The sequence below is a fragment of the Mauremys mutica genome, chromosome 6 (assembly GCF_020497125.1).
Source record: "Mauremys mutica isolate MM-2020 ecotype Southern chromosome 6, ASM2049712v1, whole genome shotgun sequence".
Taxonomy (NCBI): domain Eukaryota; kingdom Metazoa; phylum Chordata; order Testudines; family Geoemydidae; genus Mauremys; species Mauremys mutica.
This window is the reverse complement of record NC_059077.1, coordinates 1,619,619-1,639,867: the sequence shown is the minus strand read 5'-3', so window position 1 is coordinate 1,639,867 and position 20,249 is coordinate 1,619,619. Positions and strand designations below refer to the sequence as shown.

The following is a 20,249-nucleotide window of genomic DNA, read 5'->3' as shown; positions in this document are numbered from 1 at the left end:
CCAGTGGTTCATCTGGTGTCTATGGGCGTCCTTCTGTTGGGCAGGAGACACCCATAGCGGTTCACTGGTATGTCACACTTGGTAACGCTCCTCTCCTGACTGGGGGTTTCCAGTGTCATAGCAAACACTTCTATAGCTATCAAGAAAACCCTTCCCTATTCCCTATAGCATGGGGTGCAGCTATTACCAGTGAGATCAGTGTTGGCAGCAACTCGCACGCAGTTCATAAAGGCCAAACGCTACACACTTTCTTAGAAACGTAACATCTGTTCTAGCAATGCTAGTGCACAGGGGAGCCAGGTGGGTTCCCAGCTGTGCATGTGTCAGTGTTTTCAGTGAGGCCTAGTGGCCTTGGCATGAGCTGGCACCTGGACTGCCAGGCTCACAGCAGCATTTTTCTGTGGAGCTTCATTTTCCCAACAAGAACTAAATGACAAATGGAACCACACAACCTATAGCTGCACCTCTGGTCCTCACAACCAACACCCCCCCCCCCCCCCGCACCTGCATCTGGAGAGCTGGAGAGATCGTTTCTATTTCACCTTTCTTCCCCAAAGGGGCCAAATGGCTTTTTGGACATGAGCCAGATCCTTAGCTGGTGTAAATTGACATTGTTCCTTTGATGTCAGCAAGCTCAGGATCTGGCCCTTTTTTACTTTCAGTCCTGCTGAAATCCAGCCACTTCTTGGGCACAGGGCTGATGGCAGCACCTTGCAAAGCAGAGCAGGCAGGAGAAATGCCTTCCAAGGACACAGGGCAAAAGGCCCCTCAGAATTGCCCTTGTATAATCAGGTCCATGCACAGCAGACGACCCACATGCAGTAAATTGCATGGGAAAGTCAGTGCATCCACTTCAGCAGCATGAAGAGTTGAGTCTCTTGTACCGAGATGTCAATATCTGTGGCCCTAGGAAGCCCAGTCGTTGTGAGCCTGGTGCTAAGACCATCCAGCCAAACTCTCTGGTTCCTTTAGAACTGACACATCTGTGTGGCCCAGGCCTCTCTCTGCTGAGATGCACAGTACTTATCAGTCATGGAAATGGCCCAAGGAGAGTGCAGGGTGGCTGGGTAACTGATGTCATTCCCGTCTGAGTGAAACTGTTGATTTTTCCAGAGACTGCCGTGAATATTGGCTACTCCTGTAACCTGCTGCATGATGACATGAAGGACGTTTTCATTATTGAAGGCAACACCTCTGAGGAAGTGTTAGATGAACTCAGGTAAACAGCCAGATTGTGCATCGCCATGTGGTATGTTTGGCATAGAGAACTGGAGAGTGTTTGTGCCATTCAAGACTTCTGTCTTCATAGGATCATAGACATGGAACAAGGGACCTCAGTAGGCCATCTAGTCCGGTCCCATGCACAGTGGCAGGACTATGTATTATCTAGACCACCCTGACAGGTGTTTTTCTAACCTGTTCCTGTACATCTCCAGTGACAGGGATTCCACAACTTCCCTAGGCAATTTGTTCCAGTGCTTACCCACCCTGATGTCTAACTTAAATTTCCCTTGCTGCAATTTAAGCCCATTGCTTCCTGTCCTTTCCTCAGTGGATAAGTATGTACTTAAAGGCTGTTATCATGTGCTGCCTCAGTCTTCTGTTTTCCAGACTAAACAAACCCAATGTTCTCAATCTTCCCTCATAGGTCATGTTTTCTATTATTCCTTGTTGTTGCTTTTCTCTGGGCTTTCTCCAATTCGTCCACATCTTTCATCTAACACAGTTCACTAAAAGTGAACTTTAACTGGAGACCGGCTGTCTCTGAAAGGTCTGCTCTAATTCAGCCAGCGGGGATGGGCTTGATGCAGGAATCCCGGCGTGAAATTCTGTGGCCTGTGCTATGCAGGTCTGACTAGATGATTATGAATTGTCCATTCTCGCCCTAAAATTGATGTAAAAAAGGACGCAGTTGACCACTCTGGATCGTCATGAGCCAGAGGGTCTGGGGTCACGATGCCTTCAGTTGTGGACATAAAGTGGTTCTCGCTGCGCCAACAGGTCATCCTTGTTCTGGTCCCGTAGCTGGATGGTTTTCTCAGCTCGTCTGTAGGGAGGAGCCAGATGGAGCCCTGGGACCTTGGGAAGGAGAAGCTGGTGGTCAGAGCAGGAATAAAGAGATTGTTCTTGATGTCTGATGATGGGGGCCTAGGTGGGGGGCCGGTGTCTCAGAAGGCACTGCCTGATGGGAGGGGAAACCACCTTTGTGCTTCGTGGATTCTGCCTGCTCCGGACAGGGCCCCTCAGAGGATTCAGGGGGCCTGGGGCAGGGCCGGGTCTTTGGTGGCAATTCAGCAGCGGGTCCCTCTTGAAGGGAAGGTCCTGCTGCCGAATAATGAAGTGGCGGCGGCAGAGCAGCCTAAGTGCCGCCGATTGTGGCTTTTTTTTTCCCTCTGCCGCTTGCGGCGCTTGTACTCACCGGGTGGCGCTCCGAGGCTTCGGCAGCACTTCAGCGGCAGGTCCTTCACTCGCTCCGAGTCTTCCACTGCACTGAAGGACCCGCCGCCGAAGACCCGGAGCGAGCGAAGGGCCAGAGCGAGCGAAGGGCCCGCCGCCGAAGTGCCGCCGAAGACCCGGAGCGAGCGAAGGGCCCGCCGCCGAAGTGCCGCCGAAGACCCGGAGCGAGCGAAGGGCCCGCCGCCGAAGTGCCGCCGAAGACCCGGAGCGAGCGAAGGGCCCGCCGCCGAAGTGCCGCCGAAGACCCGGAGCGAGCGAAGGGCCCGCCGCCGAAGTGCCGCCGAAGACCCGGAGCGAGCGAAGGGCCCGCCGCCGATTTGCCGCCGAAGACCCAGAGAGAGCGAAGGGCCCGCCGCCGATTTGCCGCCGAAGACCCGGAGCGAGCGAAGGGCCCGCCGCCGAAGTGCCGCCGAAGACCCGGAGCGAGCGAAGGGCCCGCCGCCGAAGTGCCGCCGAAGACCCGGAGCGAGCGAAGGGCCCGCCGCCGAAGTGCCGCCGAAGACCCGGAGCGAGCGAAGGGCCCGCCGCCGAAGTGCCGCCGAAGACCCGGAGCGAGCGAAGGGCCCGCCGCCGAATTGCCGCCGAAGACCCGGAGCGAGCGAAGGGCCCGCCGCCGAAGTGCCGCCGAAGACCCGGAGCGAGTGAAGGGCCCGCTGCCGAAGTGCCCCTGAAGACCCAGAGAGAGCAAAGGCCCCACTGCCGAATTGCCCCACTTTGCCCCCACCCCAGGGCGGCCCTGGCTCCAGAGGCCAGTACAAGCTCCAGGGGCTGCTGTAACTTCCAGTGGCCACCCCACAGCTTCCTACGGGCTGCTCTGCATCCGCCCCAAGTAGCCCCTAGGCTGTGTGCTTCAGGGGCCAGGAATCCTAGGGCCCCGTGTTCTTGCCAGACACTGCTCTGTCACTAGAGGAATTCTCCCAAGGCCACTCCAGCCCTGTGTGCTGCCAGAGTCCTTCAAAACCCTCTGCAAGGAGAGCGATACTAACAAGGGGGAACATGTTTTTCTTTAATAAACCTGGGTTTAAGAAAATAACTTACATTTGTTTCTGTATTTTTAAGGACTGCAAGGAAGAAAATGAATCCGGATTCCTTCCTGGACAGTGATGAAATTATCAAGTTTGAAAACCCTTCCACGAAGTCAAGGATCTTACCTGAAGAGCAAGCGAACGGGGTGTATGGCCTGGTTATTAACGGCCATAGCTTGGTAAGGATGGTTTGGAGCGCCTGCTGCTGCCAGCAGTGGAAAGCAGCACTGCACAGCATCACATGACACATTGGTTTGTGTGCATGGAGGGACATTGACAGGGGCGGCTCTAGGCACCAGCGCTCCAAGCGTGTGCCTGGGGCAGCAAGCCGCGGGGGGCGCTCTGCCGGTCGCCGCTAGGGCGGCAGGCAGGGTGCCTTCGGCGGCTTGCCTGCGGAAGGTCCACTGGTCCCGCGGCTTCAGCGGACGCCTGCGGGAGGTCTGCCGAAGCCGCGGGACCAGTGGAAACTCCGTGCTTGTGGCGGCAAAATGTCTAGAGCCGCCCCTGATTATTGAGGCTTGCATATAACATTTTGTTAGGTGAGGTTTGGGTGCATTGAGGCTCCTTTGGAAAGTGGTAAAAACAATTGCTGTCAATAGCAGGGTAAAACTGAATCACGAGAAGGTCTCTCCAGCTGAGCAAGCCTGCTGCTGCTGATGGGAGGGACGCGGGGGCGTTGGTGACTCACAGGGCTTATTGTTTTTGGAAGAAAGGAAATCCGGGCTGCTGATTTGCTGCCTTAAGTGGAAAGGGCAGCTGGCCTGCTGTATGGCTCGGGGGAGGAGGGAGTCATGTGGATTCCCTCCGTGAATGTCTGCAGAGAAGACATCAAAGCACAAGAAGCACATTCTGTAAGCAATGTGAAAAGGCAGAAACGTGTCCCTACCTGCCAAGCAGCGGCAGAGGGATGAGTTTCTGAGCAGGCGGTTGGTTATCTTTGTTGATTTCAGGAATGTAAATAACACATCCTAATAAAGTAAAAGGTCAACACTGGGAAGGCAGATTTATTTTCGTCTTTTTCTTATGACCAGTTCTACTAGGCTTTTTCAAAGCCCTCCCCATTGTAAATCAGCCCATATGGGCTGTGGATTTGTTTGGGGGGGTTTGGAGGCGGAGGGGCTTAGAGTCTGTAGATCAGCCAGATGAATTTTACGTGGGTCCCGGATTTGGCAGGAAAGGGAATTATGGAGGGTCCATTGAGGAATGTTCGTGGGAGTTGATTAATTGGAAGTTACAGCATGTTTATAATTGCAATAGAAAGTCAGTGCTGCAGGGTCTTCTCAGGACACAAGCCCCTATTCACCCCTTAGGAACTGAGCCAGGAGTGAACAGAGACCCACCCACCAAGGTCAAGAGGGCAAACTCCACTAGTGTCACAGCTAGTAATGAAAAGGGGGAGCTTTGGTGATAGAGGCCATTGTCGTTGCTGCTCGGAAAATCTCATCCCAGCTCTTGTTCTTGGCCTGGTAGCTCCTGTGGGCATCGTGCCTCCCCAGCACTTCCTCTGACACAGTGGGTTAGTGGTTGTGTGGTTTGGGCTGGCGCTGTGTCTGGGCTGACCTCACTTTCACAGCATGTTCTCCTCTGCTCCACAGGCTTACGCACTAGAGGGGAACTTGGAGCTTGAGCTGGTGAGAACAGCCTGCATGTGCAAAGTGGTGATCTGCTGCCGGGTGACCCCCCTGCAGAAGGCCCAGGTGGTGGAGCTGGTGAAGAAGTACAAGAAGGCCGTGACCCTGGCGATCGGTGATGGGGCAAACGATGTCAGCATGATCAAAAGTAAGTAGGGGCAGCCCAACCAGCTGTCTCCTGATGTTCTCCCGCACTGGCACGCAGCAATGCCCACTCTGCCAGAAGCGTGAGAGCTGCTCTGGCTAGTGCAAGGCTCTCTAATCTGGAACTTGACCTGGATCCAGATTCTTCTGGGCCGTGGTCGCATCACAGCTACCAGCAGCCGGAGCTATCAGACAGTCTCAAAGGCAGTTGCTTTCACATCTGTCTCTCTGCACATCCCTCTGCTTGGAGTCAAAGTAGACCTTGATCAATAAAATTGTGCCTTCATCCCCACTAGGCAGCATGGGGTCTTTGCAACCTGGATGTATTCCAGACCTATAAACTTTCCTGCAGTGGTCAGATTCCTTACTGGTGCAGTTAAGTGATAGCTTTCATACCAGGCTGCGTCTGAGGCCTCAGCAGGGTTCTTCCTGACTCCATCACCTTGTCTTTACACTAGGAACACCTGAGCCACAATGTCCCAGTGCTTTCTAGATACCTTATTTCACTAGGCAGGGAAAGAACATGCCCTCCAGGGAGTTTCCCAAGTCACCTTCCTGCCATGTGCAGTAGTAGTTCTAAAGGAGAGAGAAAATTAGAGTAGATTTTAACACCTTTACATCTGGTTTATTGATATTTTCATGCTCCGACCACTCCAGGTTTGTCGTCTCAGTGAGAGATGTGGCTCCATGTCAAGGTACCAGAGCTGAGAGCCATTTCTGGCCTGTGAGGGTTTTCTCCCCTTCATAAATCCAAACCTAGGTTGTGATGGACAGCGTTACAGCCATGCGTTACCTGGACCACCAAAGAGGGGGTTGCTCTAGCCAGTTGTGTTAGGAAAATTTCCCATTCATAGAGTTCATTGTCCTTACGGGATGGGTCCAGTGTCTCCTCCACCAGGGAGAGAGGACACATTGACAGACTCTTAGAGCAGAATTGACACTCGACAGTGCAAGGGCTCTATCAAGGGCTCCATCTTGTATTATTTTTTTCTACAAGGGGGCAAATACCAGCTACGTCCTTTCCCACCAGGGATGCTGTGCTTGCCGATGGTTCTGATTCACGGGCAAGCAAAACCGAACATCAATATTGCATTTGTTTCCTGCACCAAGAGCAGGAACTTCCCTATATGTTGCCCTGGATTGAATTTAAAGGACTTTCCAGTGTTGGCTTAGTTGGTACCAAGTTGCCGTCAGTAGCCTTGGCAAGAGACCAGCAATTTTGTCATTCAGTATTGTGAATATGAGATTAGTATCTGAAAGTCCTGCTTTCCAGACCATTTCATCTCCTGCCTCAGAGATGAGTGGGAGTCTCCACCAAGGTCCAGAGATTCTCTGGGCAACAGCTGGAGTCTGGATAGTGGACTCTTGAATTGGAGCGTTTATACTGAGGCCCAAAAGATCCCGTTGGAAAGCAGGAATCTTTGATCAGCCCAGGCCTACTCCATGAACTGAGAGAGGTTTCCCCATCTGAGCAGCTCTCAAGCAGGTGGGCCTGATAACGGGCTCATTGGCCATTACACTTGGCATAGTGTCAAACAACAACAATTCTTTGATTTCTGCCAAGAGACACTTTGTCCCAATCAGAGATGGCAACCGTCTCTTGTCACCCTGGAGTTACCTGCTCTGTGCCCAGGTTGCTCTGTGTATCTCGAGAGCTATCTGAGGTGGTTACTTTGCTGTGAGAGCTGCGGAAAAGGAGACCTAATTCTCCATTGCAATGCCTGGGATGTGCTGAAAATCTTGCGGTAGAATAGGTTCATTTGTCTCACCGGAGGGGTGTTCCCTTCTAGCATGAACTAAGGGGCTGTAATTTTTATCCTTGTAAAGCTCATAGGTTCCATGTAAACATTAGTCAGGCTCTATTTGGTGCTAAGTCTCTCTGTGAAGATGTCATTCTTGATAGCCCCGAGTGTTACTGAGATACCCGCTAATGACTGGTCTCCTTTCAACTGCATGCTTACAGAACAGTGGGCCTGCCTGCATCTCCAGCTCTGCAGTGTCTGTGCTTTCCATCTCTTTCAGACCTCTAGCTTGTCTGCGTGTCCTGAATGTCTCATACTTCGCATGCTCAGAGAATTTTGCCATGATTTTTATGGGGCCAAAACTTATTCACAGGTTCCCCAAACCCTATAGCCAGCCATGGGGCTGACAGCAGAGGAGCCAGTCCATCATGGTCAAAGATTGTCCATGTAAAATGCACTGTTTCACCATTACCATGACCGGGCAGTGGTTCAACTTCCTGGGTTTGTCAGAGTCCTTGTCTAGGACAAAGGCAACTCCTGTGGCAGGTCTTCATTGCACCATGTGGCATGACTGGCTCTGGAGCTATGAACATGCTTTTAGCAAAGCTCTCCCTCGTTGTGACTTGTTCTAGGGGGGCAGCAGTTCGCTCACCTCTGTTTCCTTTTTGGCCCTTTCACCTGGAGCGGATGCTCATTTTGGTGCCCTGCTGCCCCTGTTTGCCTGGGGCTGCAAAGCCTGGGGGCGTCGCTGCTCGCTTAACTCCCACCGGGGGGAATGTGAAGGGGCCGCTCAAGGGAGAAATGGAGGTTACTCACCTGGCCCCGGAGTTCCTAGAGATGGAGGCTGTATTCACACTCCTCGTCCACCTTCCCCACTTCGGAGTCCCGGGCTAGGAATTCCTGACGGAGTGGAAGGGACTGAGGCTGGTTGAGGCCACTCCCCTTTATACCCCCAGAACCCGCCAGGTTGGGAAGTGGATGGGAGTGGCCCCAGTGGATGCTGCTTTGCAGGAAGTTCCAGAAGCTGATAGCGCAGGCACCTTGATCCCACAAGTAGGACTGTGCAGAGCCCATCTCGATGAACTCGGGTTACAGATAAGTAACCAAGTCAGTGCAGATGTTCTGCTCTGCTTATGGGCCACATTCTGCTCCCACCCACCTAGCCCTGCTGACTTCAGTGGCATGACAGAGAGTGGAGCCTGGCCCTCCCTGGGCAAGTCTCTGCTCCCAGAGCTAACGGCTGATGCACGGAACTGTCCTAGATCTCCTCTCCAGTCTGGCTCCATCGTGATCTTCATGAGGCATCGCAGGGCTGGTAGCGATAGAATGAGACCCATTACTGGCCTGCTCAGCAAGGAGGGATGGGCCTGGAGGGGGTAGCTCACGCTCTCGCCCCAGGCAAGGAGACCCGGAGCAGGGTGATGGGGGCAAGGTGCAGAGCCGGCACTAGGCGGAAGCAGACGAAGCAATTGCTTAGGGCCCTGAGCAGCTCATGGGGCCCCTATTCCCTCGTTACTACAAGAACTTGCCTGGTTTAGTGCTGGGGGAGGGGGGTATTCCTGCCTCGGGCCCCCAATAGGCTAGCATGGCCACTGGGCGGTTGGCACTGTCGCAGACTGGGCTGTTCCAGCTCGGAGCGTGAACAAGGATGTCAGTCTCCAGGGCTGCCACTCAGATGCCTTTCACCAGCAAGACGTTCACCTGGCCAGCAGAAACAGCCGCTCCGTTCTGCAGGTGTCTGGCAGCCCCAGATCAGAGCTGCGTGAACGGGCAGGTTGTGAAGTAGGTGTTCCCTGGGTAGGGAAGTTCCCTGATCGGTTCCCAGCTGGGCACGTGGCCAGCAGGGGTTGCTGATCTTGTGGGTTTGTTTTAGCTATTCCCTTTTTTTTTTAAAGACTCAGGACTGAGTGGGTGCGCCCAGAGTGGGCCTGTCGGTGTTACCCTTGTCCTACCCAGTCCCTCTGCCCGTCTCCCACTCCCACTTGTTACGGGGATTGCAGACCCTTTGGGGCAGCCCTCACCCCAGGAGCCTCTGGGCACTGCTGCAGTGCAACTCACAGCTGCTGATAGGCCTGTGAGGAGTGTGAAAGGAGACAGCTTGGATGCCTGTAAATGTTCTGTATAGTTTTGTGTGAATGTCTCAGCATCCCCTTGTGACCCATGGGACCCCTCCCAGTCCTCCCGGTCATGCCCTAAAACGCAGCCTTCTAGTCGCTGACAGGGCTGTTTCTTTGTTTGGTGCCTTATGACTATAACAATTCCTCACGCTAGATTTAATTAAAGTGAGATTATTCAAAAGAGTCTCTTGCGAATCTTCCTCATGTGAATTTGTACAAATTGATTAACTGGGGCCTTTTAATTAAGAAAGAAAAGACTAAGTGCGGAGCTTCCAGGGAGATGATAGGTCAGGCAGACAGTCAAGAAAGGGTAAAGAAAAGCATGTTACAGGGGCTCAGAGTTCTGCTCGACTCATTATTCCATAGGAATTTCCAAATCCAATTAACCCCCAGCCATCGAGAACAGTGTCATTAGTTAAATCTCTATCGTTAGCTGTCACATTAAACGTACGTCTCTGTTTAATAAATGCAAGTGATTATTAAGACTTTTCTGTGTAATGTTTGATTGAACTAATAATGCCCACAGGCTGTAAGGCGACTCAGGCTGGTTTGTACTAGATGGGCTGTTGGTCTGACCCAGTATAGCCGTTCTTGTGTTCTTGGTGTATAGAAGCATATTATGCACCTGGGGGAGTGGGAGCGCCCATGCACACTCACTGCATTTAAACACATCTCAAAGGTCATTTTCTAGCAATGGCAATATGATAACGTGAGTTTGTGCTGGTGGAAAACATTGACAGTCAAGGAAAAGATTCATTGTCATTAGCACATAAATGAACTCACCTGTTGGAAATACATAAATTAGTAGTCAGAAACCAATCTGTTACTCAGCAGCCTGCAGTGTGACCGGTGGGCCAGTTGTGTTCTGTGCAGGAATGCCCTCTGCTCAAGTGCAGGTGTGACCCGCAAAGACTACATGTCCCAGCATGCAGCGGGTGGTCTGATAAACACCAACGCTAACAAAGCTCTCATTGTAATGATCTGGATTCTCCTCTTGTTGCAGCTGCCCACATTGGGGTCGGGATCAGTGGCCAGGAGGGGATGCAGGCTGTGCTGTCCAGCGACTTTTCCTTCGCACAGTTCCGTTACCTGCAGCGCCTGCTCTTAGTCCACGGACGATGGTCCTACATCCGCATGTGCAAGTTCCTCAGATACTTCTTCTATAAGAACTTTGCCTTCACATTAGTTCATTTCTGGTATGGATTCTTCTCCGGCTTCTCTGCACAGGTGGGCCAGTTTCTGTGTTCCTGTCGCACTGTATATTAGACCTTGTAATCATCCTTTTCCTGCCCGAACGTCTTCCAGCAGAGGAGCCCAAAGCACTTTACAGGGAGGACTGACGAGCCCCCTTCTCGTCCCACTGTGAGGAACTCTGGGGAAGTCCAGTTAACCCCATTTTACTGATGGAGTCACTGAAGCATAGAAGGGCTAAGGACCAGCTTTGGGTGCCTACATAACGTTCACAGTGTGGTCCTGAGTGACTTGTCGGAGGTCACACAGGGAGCCAGCGGAACCCAGCGTTCCTGACTCTCCATCCTGTGCACAAAAGTAGCTTCCTCTGCAAAATACAACCATGATGAGACAAGCCAGTTCCTTCCTTGGGGCAAACATTGCTCTTCTGTTGTCATCATTCCCAGTGTTTCTGGTTGGGATACTTCTTCCCATGGGCCCTGGTAGTGAATTTCCCTAGCTGATGTTAAGTTAGGGAGCCGTGTTAGTCTGGATCTGTAAGAGCAGCAAAGAGTCCTGTGGCACCTTATAGACTAACAGACGTATTGGAGCATGAGCTTTCATGGGTGAATACCCACTTCGTCGGATGCATGTCCCTAGCTGATGTTCTCACCCATTCACATGCTTCCATTGCCGACAGAAGTGGGGTGCTCAAGGCCTGCTTAACGCCAGCAGCCACCCAGTGACATTTTTCTCTGGTGTCACGGAATTTCACTTGCTCACCAGGATTTTGTGAATTGATGTTGATGTAAAATTATCGAGTGTTTTGCAATCTGGAAGCGGGGATGGGGAGGCCGTTCCATTAATGAGGGGAGCAAGTGGGAAAACCTGCCAGAAGGGGGAAGGAAACCCAGGGGCTGGTTCACATTGTGGGCAGGGCAGGGGTGTCAAGGCAGGGACCTGGCCGGGCCTGAAGCATACGCTGGGGCAGAGCTGGGCAATGCCATGGCTGCCTTTGTTTGTTTAAGCAACAGGCCACAAAATTATTTGAAGCCCAAATCTCCTGTGGATTGTAGCTGCCTCCCGGGGAAGCCATGTGCTGTGACCCACCTCCCCTGCACCTGTGCCCTTAGTGCTGGCTACGGGCCAGGGAACCTGCGGGTGCTTCACATAGCACAGGGGAAATGCAGATAATGTGAAAATGTTTGGCCAGGAAAATGCCCTGGGGCTAAAATGCAGCGTTGTTGTGTGTGCTGCTAGTGGAGCAGAGAGCAGGTAGCATTTCTCCCAGCCTGCTTCTGATACACGGGTCAGAAGGTTGCCGCATCCCACACCTGCCTCAGATGCAATTTCTGCTACTTCCGCAGGGGCCTGTGATGGATCACTGCTGCCACCTAGTGGCTGTCGTACAACCCTTCTGCCAACTCATAAAAAACAGAGCAGCGCTTCTCAAACCGTGGGTCATGACCCCATTTTAGTGGGGTCGCCAGGGCTGGTGTCAGACTTGTGGGGCCCAGGGTCGAAGCCAAAGGCTGAGCTCCACTGCCTGCGGCCGAAGCCCAGGGTGGCAGGGCTCAGGTTACAGCCTCCCTGCCCCCTTCGCTGAAGCCTTTGGGGTTCAGCTTTGCCCCCCCCACACCGGGCTGTGGGGCTCAGGCTTCGGCTTTGGCCCCCCGGCCCAGGGCGGCGAGGCTTGGGTGGGCTCAGGCTTTGGTTCCCCCTCCTGGGGTCTTGTAGTAATTTTTGTTGTCAGAAGGGGGTCACAAGCGCAATGACGTTTGAGAATCGCTGACTTAGGGTACGTCCAGACTACCCGCCCTATCGGCGGGTAGCGATCGATTTATCAGGGATCGATATATCGCGTCTCATCTAGACGCGATAAATCAATCCCCGAACGCTCTCCCCATCGACTCCGGAACTCCACCGGAGCGAGCGGCGGTAGCGGAGTCGACGGGGGAGCCGCGGACGTCGATCCCGCACCGTGAGGACCCGAGGTAAATCGATCTAAGATACTTCGACTTCAGCTACGCTATTCACATAGCTGAAGTTGCGTATCTTAGATTGACACCACCCCCTAGTGTAGACCAGCCCATAGAGGACCAAAGAAGTGCCACCATGGCTCACCAACAGAGTGAAAGAAGCTATTGAAAGCAAAAAGGCATTATTTAATAATTGGTTGTCAAATCCGACTGAGGGAAACAGAAAGGAGCATCAGCGCTGGCAAGTCACGGGTACAAGTATAATTAGGAAGGTGAAAAAGAATTTGAAGAGCAACTAGCCAAAGACTCAAAAACTAACAGCCAAAAATTTTTCAGTACATCAGAAGCAGGAAGCTGCTAAACAACCAGTGCTAAAGGAGCACTCAGGGAAGATACGGCCATTGCAGAGAATCTAAATTAATTCTTTGTATTAGTCTTTATGGTTGAAGATGTGAGGGAGATTCCCAGACTTGGGCTGTTCTTTTTAGGTGACACATCTGAGGAACTGCCCCAGATTGAGGTGTGACTAGAGAAGGTTTTTGAACAAATTAATAAATTAAACAATAAGAAGTCACAATGACCAGATGATATCACCCAAGGGTTCTGAAGAAACTCAAATATGAAATTGCAAAACTACTAATTGTGGTATGCAAACTATCACTTAAATCCACTTCTGTACCAGATGACTGGAGAATAGCTAATGTGACACCAATTTTTTTAAAAGGCTGCAAAGATGATCCTGGCAATTACTGACCGGTAAGCCTGACTTCAGTACTAGGTAACTGGTTTGAAGCTATAGTAAAGAATAGAATGATCAGACACATAGATGAACACAATCTGTTGGGGCTTTTGTAAAGGGAAATCCTGCCTCCCCAATCTATTTGAATTCTTTGAAGGGATCAATGAACATGTGGACAAGGATGATCCAGTGGATATAGGGTACTTAGATTTTCGGAAAGCCCTTCACAAGGTTCCTCACCCAAGGCTCTTAAGCAAAGTAAGCTGTCATGGGATAAGAGGGAAGGTCATCTCATCGATCAGTAGCTGGCTAAAAGACAGGAAACAGAGTAGGAATACATAGTCAGTTTTCAGAATGGAGAGAGGTAAATAGTGGTGTCCCCGAGGGATCTGAACTGGGACCAGTGCTGTTCAACATATTCATAAAAGATCTGAAGAAAGGGATAAACAGTGGGGTGACGAAATTTGCAGAAGGTACAAAATTACTCAAGATAGTTAAGTCCAAAGCAGACTGCAAAGAGTTACAAAAGGATCTCTCAAAACTAGGTGACTCGGCAACAAAATGGCAGGTGAAATTCAGTGTTGATAAATGCAAAGTAATATACATTGGAAAACATACCCCAACTATACAAGGATTGGGCCAAAAGAAATCTGATGAGGTTAACAAGGACAAGTGCAGAGTCCTGCACTTAGGATGGAAGAATCATAGACTCATAGACTTTAAGGTCAGAAGGGACCATTATGATCATCTAGTCTGACCTCCTGCACAATGCAGGCCACAGAATCTCACCCACCCACTCTTGTATCAAACCTGTGTCTGAGCCATTGAAGTCCTCAAATTGTGGTTTAAAAACTTCAAGGTGGAGAGAACCTTCCAGCAAGTGACTCGTGCCCCACGCTGCAGAGGAAGGCGAAAAACCCCCAGGGCTTCTGCCAATCTGCCCTGGAGGAAAATTCCTTCCCGACCCCAAATATGGCGATCAGTTAAACCCTGAGCATGTGGGCAAGACTCACCAGCCAGCACCCAGGAAAGAATTATCTGTAGTAACTCAGATCCCACCTCATCTAACATCCCATCACAGACCACTGGGCATACTTACCTGCTGATAATCAAAGATCAATTAATTGCCCAAATTAGGCTATCCCATCATACATCCCCTCCATAAACTTATTAAGATTAGCCTTGAAGCCAGATATGTCTTTTGCCCCCACTACTCCCCTTGGAAGGCTGTTCCAGAACTTCACTCCTCTGATGGTTAGAAACCTTCATCTAATTTCAAGTCTAAACATCCTGATGGCCAGTTTATATACATTTGTTCTTGTGTCCACATTGGTACCGAGCTTAAATAATTCCTCTCCCTCCCTGGTATTTATTCCTCTGATATATTTATAGAGAGCCATCATATCTCCCCTCAGCCTTCTTTTGGTTAGGCTAAACAAGCCAAGCTCTTTGAGTCTCCTTTCGTAAGACAGGTTTTCCATTCCTCGGATCATCCTAGTAGCCCGTCTCTGAACCTGTTCCAGTTTGAATTCATCCTTCTTAAACATGGGAGACCAGAACTGCACACAGTATTCCAGATGAGGTCTCACCAGTGCCTTGTATAACGGTACTAACACCTCCTTATCTCTACTGGAAATACCTCGCCTGATGCATCCCAAGACCGCATTAGCTTTTTTCACAGCCATATCACATTGGTGGCTCATAGTCATCCTGTGATCAACCAATACTCTGAGGTCCTTCTTCTCCTCTGTTACTTCCAACTGATGCCTCCCCAGTTTATAACAATAATTCTTGTTGTTAATCCCTAAATGCATGACTTTGCACTTTTCATTATTAAATTTCATCTTATTACTATTACTCCAGTTTACAAGGTCATCCAGATCTTCCTGGATGATATCCCGGTCCTTCTCTGTGTTAGCAATACCTCCCAGCTTTGGGTCATCTGCAAGCTTTATTAGCACGTTCCCACTTTTTGTGCCAAAATCAGTAATAAAAAGATTAAATAAGATTGGTCCCAAAACTGATCCCTGAGGAACTCCACTAGTAACCTCCCTCCAGCCTGACAATTTACCTTTCAGTATGACATCATTGTAGTCTTCCCTTTAACCTGTTCCTTATCCACCTTTCAATTTTCATATTGATCTCCACTGCTACAGACTAGGGACCGAATGGCTAGGTAGCAGTTCTGCAGAAAAGGACCTAGGGGTTACAGTGGATGAGAAGCTGGATATGAGTCGGCAATGTGTCCTTGTTGCCAAGAAGGCTAACGGCACATTGGGATGTATAAGTAGGGGCATTGCCAGCAGATCGAGGGATGTGATCATTCCCCTCTATTCAACATTGGTGAGGCCTCATCTGGAGCACTGTGTCCAGTTTTGGGCCCCACACTACAAGAAGGACATGGGAAAATTGGAAAGAGTACAGCGGAGGACAACAAAAATGATTAGGGGGCTGGAGCACATGACTTATGAGGAGAGGCTGAGGGAACTGGGATTGTTTAGTCTGCAGAAGAGAAGAATGAGGGGGGATTTGATAGCTGCTTTCAACTACCTGAAAGGGGGTTCCAAAGAGGATGGATCTAGACTGTTCTCAGTGGTGGCAGATGACAGAACAAGGAGCAATGGTCTCAAGTTGCAGAGGGGGAGGTTTAGGTTGGATATTAGGAAACACTTTTTCACTAGGAGGGTGGTGAAGCACTGGAATGGGTTACCTAGGGAGGTGGTGGAATCTCCTTCCCTAAAGGTTTTTAAGATCAGACTTGACAAAGTCCTGGCTGAGATAATTTAGTTGGGAATAGGTCCTGCTTTGAGCAGGAGGTTGGACTAGATACCTCCTGAAGTACCTTCCAACCCTGATATTCTATGAATTGATGGTGTCTAAATTAGCTGTTACCACTCAAGAAAGAGATCTTGGAGTCCTTGTGGATAGTTCTCTGAAAATGTCTGCTCAAGGTGCAGTGGAAGTTAAAAAAGCTAACAGAATGTTGGGAATCATCAAGAAAGGGATAGGTAATAAGACAGAAACTATCATAATGCCCTTATATGAATCCATAGTTCATCCACACCTTGAATACTGTGTGCAGATGTGGTCACTCCATCTCAAAAAAGATATATTGGCATTGGAAAAGGTACAGAAGAGCCACAGAAATGATTAGGGGTATGGAACAGCTTCTGTATGAGGAGAGATTAATAAGACTGGGACTTTTCAGCTTGGAAAAGAGACGACTAAGGGGATATGATAGAGACGTTTATAAAATCGTGACTGGTGTGGAGATAATACATAAGGAAGTGTTATTTACTCCTTCTCATAACACAAGAACTAGGGGTCACCTGATGAAATCAGTAGGCAGCAGATTTAAAACAAACAAAAGGAAGTATTTCTTCACACAGTGCATAATCAGCCTGTGGAACTCCTTGCCAGGGGATGTTGTGAAGGCCAAGACTATAACAGGGTTCAAAAAAGAACTAGATAAATTCATGGAGGATGGTTCCATCAATGGCTATTAGCCAGGATGGGCAGGGATGATGTCCCTGGCCTCTGTTTGCCAGAAGCTGGGAATGGGCGACGGGATGGATCACATGATGATTCCCTGTTCCGTTCATTCCCTCTGGGACACCTGACACTGGCCACTGTGGGAAGACAGGATCCTGGGCTGGATGGACTCTTGGTCTGACCCAGCATGGCCGTTCTTATGTAACTTGTAGAAGTTCAGAACAATTAATGTACAGTTGCGCTGTCCCTAAAGCCATAGCATTTCACTGGTTCCTGATAGTATCGTCACAGTCCTGGGCCTGACAGCATTTCTCTGATAAGAGAAACCCTGGTTTTGAGAAGTGTCTGCTTTGGGGGATTTAATTTGCATCAGGTTGAAACTCAGCCCAAAATTTTTTAAAAACAAAATGTAATTTCACTTCCCTGCTTCCTGACACATTCTGCGCTGCCCCAGTCACTACATGCGGCTAAACGCCACCAAGAAAGGACCAAAGCCTGCAGGGACGGGGGCGTGGCACTCAAATCCCTTCTTCCTGCCCATCCCCAAAGCATTGTCAGGGCTCAGTCTGTTGTAGCATGAATGTGCCCCCCTCCTGCAGATACAGGTGTGGGAGTCCCTAACTGAGTCACATCACTGGGGTTTAACCAATAAAGAGCCCTGGGTCTGTGACTCTGTGAACCTCAGAGGTCTGTTCAAACAGCCTTGTTCCAAGTTACGACTGTTACACGCACTCCTTCCTCGCTTTCATGCAGCTAGAACTAGAGTGATCACCCTGTCTCCATCGGGCGTGATGTTAACTCATTGCTTAGATTGCAAGCTCTCCGGGGCAGAGCCTGTCCGCTCTGTGTTTGGAACGTGCCTGGCACGAGCAGGACCCGATCCTGGTGTGACTCATAATAAACATAATCAATAATCATCGTAATCTGAAAACGGGCGAGCCCAGAGAGTTCTGTACTTCAGATCATTTGTGTTTAATTTCATGTATTATATATTTTCTTCAGTGTACGTTTTTGGGGCTTTTTATTTATTTATTTGTTCTTTTAAAGGAAGCTGCATGATTGTGGCTCAATATTCCAGAACTGCCCAGCAGTTTCTCGGTGCTGGGCCAAAGCCAGTGGTGCCATTTGCTTTTCAGTCACCTGCAGCAGCCTGGAGAGGGGCTGTTTGTGCCACAGATTGAATTTTGAAACGTGAACAGCAAAGGAATTGTTTTGCGACAGTTTGTGCCCTTTCTGCCAGGCTTGGCGGGAGCTCAGTGTCCCAGGCATGGCCCTTAGGCCGGCCCTCTGCTCTGGGCGAATGGCACCTTCTGTGAATGAAGATGTGAAAGACTGATGGGGGGGCGGGGTCATTGGTTGCCATTACAGATGAACAGAGGCTTCCCTTTGCTAACCGACCTCTCTACTCTCTTCTAGACTGTGTATGATCAGTGGTTCATCACCCTCTACAATTTGGTGTATACCTCCCTCCCGGTGCTAGGAATGAGCCTCTTTGACCAGGTACCGTTTACTGTGAATACCCAGGCTCACCTCCAGTGGGGTTATTCCTGGATTCTTTGGCTCAGTTCTGTGATCCCTTCTGGACAGGAAGTAGGTGAATCAAACCTGTGCTAGAAACTGCAGCAATTTCCCTGCCATGAGTAGTGCGCAGAGCACAGTCCTGAAGTGTGTGGGAGCAGATTCTGTCTTGTCTTGCATGCGTGGCCCCTGGTTTGAGCCCTCTGGGTTGTACTGTTAGCAGCAATAATGGAAAAGGTGCCCTCTGCAACCCTGGCCTAATGGGAGAATATTCACATCCTGCTGGGCCTGGACCCGAAGCCTGAATCAGTCCTTAATCTTCCTTGACTAAGGATTAAGCAATGGCGTCAAGATTTGGCCCGATAACCAATATTTGTAAGCACTTTACAATCATGTACATGCAGCTGCCTCTGGGGTGAAGGCGGGTGACTAACAAGTGCACATGTGACATTGGGGTGGGGAATTTTGGCCAGGGACAAATGAATGAATGAAGCAGCGGCAGCAATTCGGCAGCAGGTCCTTCCCTCCGAGAGGGACTCAGGGACTCGCCGCCGAAGAGCCTGGAGCCAGCCCTCGCCTCGAGCGCAAAAATTCCTTGTTACGGCTCTGATCGAAACTCCCCTGTCATGTTCATTCCCTCTGAAGCACCTGGCACCGGTGACTGTCGACAGACAGGACACTGGGCTAGGTGGACCTTTGGCCAGTGTGGCCGTTTTTATGTTCTTATGTCACAGACTCAGTATTTTCTAGCGTGACTCATTTGCACTATTAAGAACATCCTGAGTCCTGTTCACCTTGAACTTGACCAAAGCTACCCACAGGCCATTGCCCCTGCCCCGCCCCCTCCAGCTCAGACAGCACCAAGTCAAACCCAAGAAAGGTTCATTCATCAGTTCCAAGGCCAGAAGGGACCACTGTGCTCAGCTAGTCTGACCTCCTGGAGAATGCACAGATTTCCCTTCTCCTCCTTGCCCTTGATCTCTGACTGCCTTTAACATGCTCCCTCTTCCCCTCTCCGCCTAGTGCCGCCGTCTTCTTCACCCGGAAAACCCCTGAGCCCCAACTCGCTGCCCTGGGGCCTCATGGCCCCCGTGTTCTCAATACTACGTATGGACCAGGCCCCTGCAGACCAAAGAGATGGGTTATGCTCACAATCCCCTTAATCACCATCTGCTGTGCTCATGGGGGTCTCCAGGCCAGGCCCTCTGTGCTGACCCCTTTCTGTGGAGCGTTTCCTACGGAGCACTTGCCGCAGTCCTTCAGAGCTGCATTCCATTGCTGTCTTTGCCCCAGCAATATAGCAGCCTGGCCCTACCTGCATTGCAGAGGCTAAACATGTGGGAACTTGAGAGACGTCCAGTGGCTCACAGGCTCAGGGCTCCACGTCAGACAGTCCTGGCCATTGGGCTGGAGCGTGCCTCGTAAGGCGTGTGACCCCCATTTATCCTTCTCATCAGCACTGGGACGGTAAAACCCGCCTTGGAGAACACACCCGAGTGCTCTGGTGATGTGACCTGTTGGGCAGCGTGGCTGAGTGGTGTGCTGGGGCTGAGTGGTGTCCCTGGGTGGGTCCGTGTCACCGCTGGGCTGCCAGCCTCTCCCCTCTGTTCCCAGGACGTGGATGACCGCTGGAGCATGCAGTTCCCTCACCTCTATGAACCCGGGCAGCAGAATCGCTACTTCAACAAGATCGAATTTGTCAAGTGCGTGCTGCACGGGACCTACAGCTCCCTCATTCTCTTCTTCATCCCCTATGGGGCCATGTACGACACCGTGAGAAGCGATGGGAAAGCCATTGCTGACTACCAGTCCTTCGCACTGATGGCCCAGACCTGCCTGCTGATCGTGGTCTCTGTGCAAGTAATGCATCACTGTTGGCATTATTATTTACTTATTCATTGTATTATGGTAGTGCCTGGACGCCCCAACTGGGATTGAGACTGGATTGTGTTAGGTGCTGTACATACGCTCAAGCCCCAACTGGATTGTGTTAGGTGCTGTACGTATGCTCAGGCCCCAACGCTGCAAAGATTTAACTGGACACACGTGTGAGTTGCTCAGTTCTTCAGTGGCATTGTTCGTGTGGAAGTCTTTTCAGTACAGGGGCCGTAGTGAGGGACAGCTCCTGTGTGGGGGAGTTTACAGCTCAGATGGACAACACAGACTGGGGTGGGAGAGGAGGAGGATTCTGGTCCCCATTTTACAGGTGGGAATGAGGCACACAGTTGTGTATCG

General features: G+C 50.7%; 1 protein-coding gene across 3 annotated transcripts in view; it reads left to right on the top strand.

Annotated features, from left to right (window-relative positions):
• LOC123372626 (phospholipid-transporting ATPase ID-like) overlaps window positions 1–20,249 on the top strand; it is a 119,972-nt gene that overhangs the window by 91,218 nt on the left and 8,505 nt on the right. For all 3 annotated transcript variants that reach the window (XM_045020859.1, XM_045020858.1, XM_045020861.1), the window contains 6 exons: window positions 1,114–1,219; window positions 3,517–3,661; window positions 5,078–5,261; window positions 10,120–10,343; window positions 17,913–17,996; window positions 19,629–19,874. In XM_045020859.1, coding sequence (XP_044876794.1) covers window positions 1,114–1,219; window positions 3,517–3,661; window positions 5,078–5,261; window positions 10,120–10,343; window positions 17,913–17,996; window positions 19,629–19,874 — 989 coding nt within the window. The remainder of the gene's footprint in view (window positions 1–1,113; window positions 1,220–3,516; window positions 3,662–5,077; window positions 5,262–10,119; window positions 10,344–17,912; window positions 17,997–19,628; window positions 19,875–20,249) is intronic.